The 9,073-nt window shown below is 39.1% G+C and overlaps 1 protein-coding gene across 1 annotated transcript in view; it reads left to right on the top strand.

Moving 5' to 3' along the window:
• The first annotated feature begins 5,377 nt into the window (after positions 1–5,377).
• FAM149A (family with sequence similarity 149 member A) overlaps positions 5,378–9,073 on the top strand; it is a 29,727-nt gene continuing 26,031 nt past the window's right edge. Inside the window, exons 1-3 of the mRNA XM_015831774.1 lie at positions 5,378–5,538; positions 5,658–5,768; positions 8,034–8,166. Of these exons, the coding sequence (XP_015687260.1) occupies positions 5,378–5,538; positions 5,658–5,768; positions 8,034–8,166 (405 nt within the window). The remainder of the gene's footprint in view (positions 5,539–5,657; positions 5,769–8,033; positions 8,167–9,073) is intronic.

The raw sequence follows: 9,073 nt of genomic DNA, 5'->3' as shown, positions 1-9,073 counted from the left end.
TTTATCTTTTTCTTAAAAATCTTTTGAATGTTCCACCAAATCTTAATCCAGAAAGCTTTTATATTTCTACAAGTCCACCAAATATGGAAATAGGTAGCATCCAAACTACCACATCTCCAACATTTGGGCTGTAAATTAGGATACATACAAGACAACTTTTTAGGATCCAGATGCCATCTATAAAACATTTTATAAAAATGTTCTCTTAAATTCTGGGCCTGGGTAAACTTTACATTTCTGACCCATATTATCTCCCACATATCCCCATGTTTTTTTCTCTATCTCAAAATCAAATGGCGTCTGCAAGTCAACTTGTCCTTCTGAAGCAAGATCGTCCAGTTCCTTATCATAAGTCCATTGTCCGTTGATATCAAGTCTTTTTTTTCAAAATCAATTGATTATCCGACTGTAAGTTTACTTCTTCCACCTCGATAAGCGGAGCACAAGCCTCTTGTGTGTAAACTGATGTTTCACTTAGTCTTTTGCCTTGAGACAAGGGTTTTCCATCTCTGGTTCTGGATGTAGTTGAACTTCCCCAAACAGATGCAGTGTGCAGTCTGAGGGTCCTCCTGGGCTCCTGGCAACTGCTCAAAGAACAGGTGGCAGACTTGGCTAGGAGGGCCTTTGCACACCTTTGGATGGTCCATCCCTTGACCAGGAGGCCCTGATTACAGTAACTCACAGCCTTGTAACCTCCAGATTAGACTACTGTAACATGCTCTACATGGGACTGCCCCAGAAACTTCAGCTGGTGCAGAATCCAGCCATGTGGGTAGTAAATGGTGCCAGATACATGGTACATATAACACCATTCCTGTGTGAGCTGCCCTGGTTATCAGTGTGTTTCCAGGTGCAATTCAAAGTGCTGGTGTCACCTTTAAAGCCTTCTATGGCTTGGGACCGGGTATCTCAGGGGTACCTTTTTCAAGAATCTCTACCCATCCAACCAGGTCACGCAGAATGAGCCTGCTTCAGTTGCAGATGCTGCAGATCTCAGCAAAGAATGTCAGCTGGTGGGGTCCAGAAGATGAGCTTTTTCTGCAGTGGCCCCTGCAGAATGGCCTCAACCCTATTAGCCTTTCGTAAGGCCCTAAAGACCTGACTATGTTCCTGAGACTGAGGCACTGCATGAAGAAGTGTGTGTGTGTGTGTGTGTGTGTGTGTGTGTTTCTGTATTATGCAGCCTTCTTGGCTGCTGGGCTGGACTCATGCAACTCCTGATTGCTTAAATATGGTTGCATACTGTGTTATGGGATTGCACTCTGCATTTATTACCCTGTAGATGTACATGATGATGGCAGATGGCAGTAAGGAGTATTTCACCCCTCCAGTTGGTTATATTAAAATAGAGAGTGTCTTACCAAGTGGCTCTTCTGCCTAGAGTTCAGATTATCCATGCCAGCCCCATTGACAATGACATGGAAAATATCCTTGTTGCGTACAAAATGTAACATCGAAAGGCTGACTTTGAGATACTTTGCATATATGTTATACCCTATTTCTTCAAAAAGGATATTAACAAATGAAACTATGATATAGGTTTACTAGTCCTAGAAGGGAAACTGGCAGAACTCTTGCCAATTTCACCCCTGCTCGCCAATTAAGTGCAACAAGTCCTAGTAGCCACAATTGGCAGCACCTCAAAGCATCTCATGGAATATGCATCGTGGCATTAGCGTAGCATGACCTCCTTTCCAAGTCATAAAAAGAAGTCCTTGTCAGTGGAAAATCTGTAATGCCCTTATTTAGCAATTCAGAATCAGCAATTCAACTCTTATCCAGTTTATATCAGCCATCAGTCTACTCCCTTTAAAAAAATTTTTTTGGGTTACAGACAGATCTACCAGCCTTTTGAAAAATGACTGAACACATTTAATAACAAGACTAATGATCTTCCAGAAGATCTATATGCCACTGGATATAAGGAATGCTATTTTAATTTATTTATTCATTTATTTGTATCTCATCTTTATTATTTTTGCAAATAACACAAGGCAGCAAATATATCCAACACATCTTCCTATTCCTTGTTTCCCCACAACAACAACTCTGTGAAATGGGTTGGGCTGAAAGAGAGAGCAACTGGCCCAAATCTACCCAGCTGACTTTGGGTAAGACGAGAGACTTGAATTCATAGTCTCCCACTCCTAAGCCTGGTACTTAACCTATTGACCAAACCGGCTTTCTATGAGGAATGCTATTATTTATGCCCATATGCCACTTTGTGACTCTTGGTTTAGACATTACATGGGCAGAGGCTTCATCACAAACCAGATGTCCAGTGTCTTTTGTCCCCAAGTGATGGATGGCAGTTCCCAGTGACCGGGGGGAAGGATATATCATAGAACATTTTTATGCTAAGACCTATGTTGAAAGAAGACAAAGCAATTTAATTTAAAAATGAAATGGTTAAGGAGGAATTTAGGCTTTTTCCAAAGTAGGCTGGGATGAGAAAAGGGCTGCAGGGTGAGGTCACCTCTCTAAAAATGATCAGTAGGACAACTTTGTGCTTCAGTTAGCAGGACATAAGAATGAGCATAAAAGAGTCCCCAGCCTATTTAATTTCTCTTCTTTCTTGATATATGCAGTGATATAAACGCTGCATCGCTAACCTAATCACAAATTAATGATGGATATATAAAAGGTGTGTGTGTGTGTGTATGTGTGTGTCCTTTTTATTTTTTTGTAAAACACTCTCCCCGTCTCTTTCCCCCAGTACTTAATATTGTTTTTGACCTTTACACTCTGTTAGAAAAGAGTAAAAGTTTTATTTGATAGAATAACGACTGGTAATATCGGTTTGTCGTCTATTATAGGCATCAAAGTTTTTATATCTTTAGTTAGTAAAAAACGTCTTTCCATTCTAAAGTTTACGGTTGGTGAAATGTGTGGATCTATTTTCCCGTTTCTTCTTCCCTTTGATTTTGACTGTCTTGGAATCTTTCAAAGATGTGTTACTATCTGGTAACAATGTTTTGAAAAGAGAATTGTGGGAGGGAATATAAGAAGAAACAAAACTGGAGAAGACGGTGGGGAAAGCTTAAAACTGCAGCCATTCCTTCTTTCTCCTCCTCTTTCATTTACACTCCCACATCACACACTTTAAGGCACTGGCATGCATGCATATTCGCTAGTCTCTCTTTGGGAAGGAGACAGAAGACAACATGCAGAAATGAAAGGATTCTCTGGGAATAAGCAAGGCTGAGACAGAGATAGCCGAGTTTGTTCAAAGGGAGGAGCAGGGGGGGGGTTCTTGGGCTGTGTTTTTCATGCGCTTTGCTAGTGGGGTACGATGTCCTTGCAACCTGCCTGATGCTGCTAGCTCCCATCAGCAAGAGAGGGAGCCAGAACTGGTTATCGTAGGGTAAGTCAGATGGGACGAGGATGCAGATGGGTGTGGATGCATGCATGTATATATGTGAATTCATTTTGTGTGTATTCTACAGGGCTCTAGTTTTGATCGTTCTCCTACCTGCATATATTTACAGCATTTCGTTTCAGCTCCTCTATGCCCCATCCTTTGTGAAGGGAGGGTTAAGGAAGCAAGCTTCTCTGGAAACATCGTGTGGCCCTTTTTGAGGTTGTGGCTCAGATTTTATGTTGGTGGGCTGCTTGCTTGTGAACAATGCATTTGCTGTAATGAGCTAAATATCACAGTACAATTCTGAAGATGTAAGTTAATACACTGCAAACAGGAGGGCTGTCAATATGACTGAAAAGTCTAAAGACTTTTAGGTGACATTTTGCATTATTCTTTCATTAAGGGGGTCAGGTTCATTACCTCAATAACAATTTTATTTAGAGCAAATATTCCAAAATCAAATGGTAACAAAACCCTTTCTGATGTAAACAGTGTCGCATAGTGCAGGCCAATCTGTCTAGATAAAAATTGGATTTGGTTAAGAGTGTTAAGTTTTATTCCTTTTCATATACTGTACTGTGATAATCTATATACAGTTTTAATACAAGAAAATATATTCCTGAGAATGATTTAATGCTGTGATTTGATAAGAAAGTAGTATATTTATTTCCTTAACATGTCCTCTGGAAGAATAGGTTAATTAGTAACAATTTTGTGAGCCATGGTAAATATACAACTTGTACTTCACAGATGTTTATCTAAAAGGCAACATGTACAATTTTTATTTTTGTGAGAAGTTATTTAACATGTATTATTCAGCACCAAATGTTAAATATACTGGTAACTGTCCTTTAAGAATGTTATCAGTTTTATTCATTTGTATATAGGTATAGCACTTATCCTAATGCACAAAAATTTAGATATATTGGGAGAATGATAGAATTATAGCCCTTTATGCATCATGGCCTATCTCAGAATTATTACAGTTGCCATGCCATAATTTCTGGAGAGCCATTAATTCTACAATCTGTGTATGAAGTGCATTTATATAGCTTGACTTTAAGGACTTGATGTTAGATGCTACCCCTTTCTTTATACTCGGTGCATCTATAAAAGAAAAGTGGATCCCAAAAGCAGGTACTTTTTATTTCTTTTTCTAACCCCATTTCTTGATTTTGAGAGGGAGGGGCAAGGTGGATGAAATACAATAATTACTGACTTTTATCTCCTTCAGAAATAAGGAGATAAGCATTATAGTATAATACATGAACTTACTTGGTTTTGATAATTTTGCATATCTATACTGTTTGTGAATGCTCAAAGTATTTCACATGCATTTTAAAAATTACATATTTTTTTAAAAAAATCCATACTATTATTGTTTTGTTTTAATGTGATATGCTGTAATGTTATGTGCTATAATTTTATCCGTAAGTGAGTAGTTCTCAGCCCCTTTTCCTTAGGGTGGGCGCTAGGGGCTAGTCGGGATTGCTGTGCAGCAGCCTCTCTGCCTGACCATCTAGACTATACTGCAGGGTTGGTGTTGGAGCTCCTGGCTAAGGGTTCAGGGGACTTCAATCTGCCTTCCCTAGGAGGTACAGTAACTCAGGAGTTTATGGAAGCCATGACTTCTGTGGGCCTGTCCCAAGTCATCCAGGCTAGGAGTAATGATCACCCACCTGGTTTGGTGTTCTTATCAGAGCAGTGTCTTTGTGATCTAGAATTGGTTGATCTGTCCCTGGTCCCCTTGCACAAGCCTATCACAATCTGATAGCTATGAACATATCTAAGGTCGCACCCCTCTGCAGAGAGGTGGGACCTATTAATTGGTCTTCCCTCAGTGACTGATGGACCTCAGAGGATTTCAGAAGGAGCTGGGGGTTATAACTAAAGATCCACTGCATAGACCTGCTGAAATCCTAGTTTCACCTGGAATAGGAGTGTAGCTGAAGTTTTAAATATGATTATGCCTAAGCAATCTCTCTGACCCATGGATCTCATTGGGCCCTGTGGTATATGGATGAACTGAGAGAGATGAAGCAAGTGTCTAGTGTGCTGCTGGTGGAAGACAAAGAATGTAGCAAGAGATCTGACCCTCGATCCCTTCAAGGGTCAGTGTTTTCTCTGCTCCTGTTTAACCTCTGCAGGAAACGGGTGAGATCATCTGTCACCATGGGGTGAGATGTCATCAGATATGCCCATAATAGTGTTCATCAACTGTAAAAGAAAATGCACATTGTGCAGTTATGAATGAAAAAAGGCCTAAATTAGAATTAATTGCATCTAATTCTTTCAGAAAAGGGCTGTCAAAAGGACTTGTGGACCATCCTTTCCAAGCAAAGAATGAATATTGCCTTCCAGCGCCTTTTACAAAAAGTGTACAAGAAGCAATTGACAACTACTCCTTGTATGTATTAACTTCTGAAATCGTATTTAGTATTTAAGTATTTAGCTAATATTTATCTCATTTTATTGCTAAAAAGTGAATAAATGCATAGAATAAGTTGATATGAGAAGACAGATTTTACTTCAAAGAACACATCACTTCAACATTCTGCTTCCCCGTGCCATCTCAATCTAGCATGGCAATTTTAAACAGTGTAACATTTTCAAAGCAATTCATAATGTGGCTTGAACATTTATCTGGAAATTAAAAAGTCACAAACTCTAGAAGGATGATTTTCCTCCTGTGACTTGAAATACATAACAGCATTGAAATATAATATAGTTCTGGGTTAAACCTATGCTTTGCATGAGATGGTTCCAGATTCAGGTGGTTAGTGTGTGAAAAATGTTTGCCTGAAACACTGTATAGTTAGCACTGAAAATGATCTTAAAAGGAAACTTCCACAAAATGGATCTTGTTAAAACATCCGTAGCACTATGTACAGTGTATTTTGGAGGCCTGTAATTGGTGCTGGAACCAAGAGACTATTTTACTATAAATATTTGAACAAATAGATTTAATATCTATTTCTTCAGTAAGGACAAGCATTAGGGTCCCAGTAGGAATGGGGAATAAAATGGGCAAGAAGGTGGATGCAGCAGCATCATATAAGACCTGCCACTTTCTACATATGTGATCTTGATATACTGTAAAAATGGCTGGGCTTGGATCTCAAAGCCACTTTCACTATCCTGCTCATCTTATGTCCTCCACCTCCAGACACCAGTAGATAAAAGGAAACAAAGATACAATTAAAACAATGTCAGATTCCCTCCTTTAACACTCCTGTAAGTAACAGGTTCTGTTACTTTAATAGCAGTCACACATTAACATCTTGTGCACTTTTGGCCTCACCTTTATTAGTTTTCCTTTGTCCTGAATATGTATATGTGCCTACACCTGAATGAACCTGTTAGCGTTTAACATGCCACAACATTCTACACCTGTGGTTGCTGACAGACATGGCACTTCATAGCCAAACTTCCTGTAGATCGGGTTAACGGGTTTAAAAACTATCCTGGTGGCTAAACACGTTCAAATTATTGCCGAGAAGTCCACAGAATTACCAAGAATCAAAGTAGATCCAAGAGAGAGACCTGAAAAACTTTATTTATATATGAAAGACTGTTTTGGATGATATAGTTACAAACTAGTTACCAGAAAAAGTCCTATTAAACTCATAAATGGATGAATAGATAGATACTTCCCTCCCTATCTACTGCTTAGAACAGTGACGGCGAACCTTTTAGAGACTGAGTGCCCAAACTGCAACCCAAAAACCACTTATGCATCGTTGGGTGCCGGGTGGGCATGGCCCATTGGCTGGGTATGGCCCATTGGCTGGGCTTGGCTGCAGTGGTAACGGCAGACTGGGTGGGACTAAAAAGTTCAATAAATCAATTCCAACTTTGCATATTTTTTTTTGCCCCGCGAGAAGTTGAAATTGACTGATTGCACCTTTTTTTTTGCACATAGTGGTGGAGGCCTAAAGCGAAAAGGTTTTATAAAACCCAGCTGAAGGCCTAGGACTGGGGTGACGGCCCGCATACCCACAGAGAGGGCTCTGCATGCCGCCTCTGCGTGCCATAGGTTTGCCACCACTGGCTTAGAAGTTCCATTAATTTTGCTAATTGTATTCCCAAGACTATAACACATAACTACTTAGCTGTATAAATCCATAGTACACAATATCAAAATCTGTTATAAGAACAAAAAATACTTTTTAATTTTTTATTTCATTTTATTTCATTTATAGAATCATAGCTGCAATTCTACATGGCTTTAAAATGTAAAAACTAAAATAAAATTATAACAACTTATAAAATTGCCAAGCATCCATATTGGGGAAAATAATGACATTATTTACATAATTGTAAAATGCATATCTCAGGGAGTAGAAGCAGTGTTACTGACATCTGCTCCTCTTCCACCATAGATGCCCAGGAGAGAGGCTCCTGGGAGAGCATGTAAGTGTAAGACTTATGTAAATTTGTTCCTTTACAACAAATCTGTCACTGAAGTTGGCATTTGGAAATGAATATGCAAATATATATTCTACTATCCAATGAAATAGTCATTGCTTTTTGCCATGTAAGCCAATAACATCTGTATTTGCTACACTAGTATTAGATGCAGATTAATTATTAATCTTTTATTGCCTTGGGATCTACTGGTCATGTTTTATTAATCCATAATATTACATTTAAATTTTGTTTCTATCAACAGGGCTTCTGTTTCATCACTTTCACCAAGCGGACAAACAACACCCACAGATTTGAATAACTCCTGGTCAGGGATACAGAGCTGTACCACTGGCCCATCTACTGAAAGAAGTTCTGTTTACTCTTGGGGCGATGATGTAGGTCAATCTTCAGTAGTAAAGTTGGTATAAAATGTGTTTAAATATATGGTGGAGATTTTTAGTAACAGCAAAGCTTAATATTTGTTTGAATAAAACTTACTTTTTTTTAGATAGATTCAGAGTTTTGTTTCTTCTTACTTTCAATTTGGTTTCTACTAGGGTAGAAACCAGGAGACCCTGAGTTCTAGTCCCACCTTAGCCAACAGGATGATATTGGACCAATCACTTTCTAGCACCCCTAGAAAGCAGGCAATAACAAACCACTTCTGAAAAACCTTGCCAAGATTATTTCAGGGATTTGTCTAGGCCAGAGGTGTCAAACTGCCGGCTCCCGAGCCAGTTTCATCATACCGAAGCTGCGCCCACCTATTCCCAGCAATGCAAAAAGAGTCGCGCTACGTTGCGTCACGTGACGTGGCGAATTTGACACCCGTGGTCTAGGCAGTTGCCAGGAGTTAAGACTGACTTGAAAGCACAAAAAAGAATAACACCAAAAACAAAACCCCAAATTAATATTAAATCATGGTTCTCTCTTTAAGACTTATGAAGGAATATAGTTTATATTTATCAGTGTTAAATGCTTTTTTCATTGTTGTCTTATAAATTTTCTTACCTAGGAAGAAAAATAAAATAAAACTAAGTACATAATAGTAAAAGAATGTACAGGTAGTCCTTTCTTGCCAACTATTTGTTCAAATTTACAATGGAAAGGAAAGGAGAAGGCCGGGGTGGTTGTTGGAGTTGAGAAGAGAAGGTCTGGAAGCTTATTTTATTTTTCTATCAAGGGTATTTTAAATAGAGGCTAGGTAGAGTGAAGTTTTATTGCTTCCTCCGTGGGAGGATATCTGAAACGGAGGCAAGCGAGAGTGTGGAGTAAGGGAGTTGGCTGGGGTTTCTAGCCTCG

This window comes from Protobothrops mucrosquamatus, unplaced genomic scaffold (genome assembly GCF_001527695.2).
Source record: "Protobothrops mucrosquamatus isolate PMUCROS unplaced genomic scaffold, P.Mucros_1.0 scaffold_280, whole genome shotgun sequence".
In the NCBI taxonomy this organism is placed as follows: Eukaryota; Metazoa; Chordata; class Lepidosauria; order Squamata; family Viperidae; genus Protobothrops; species Protobothrops mucrosquamatus.
Note: the sequence above shows the minus strand (reverse complement) of the source record. Positions and strands in the feature narration are given on the sequence as shown.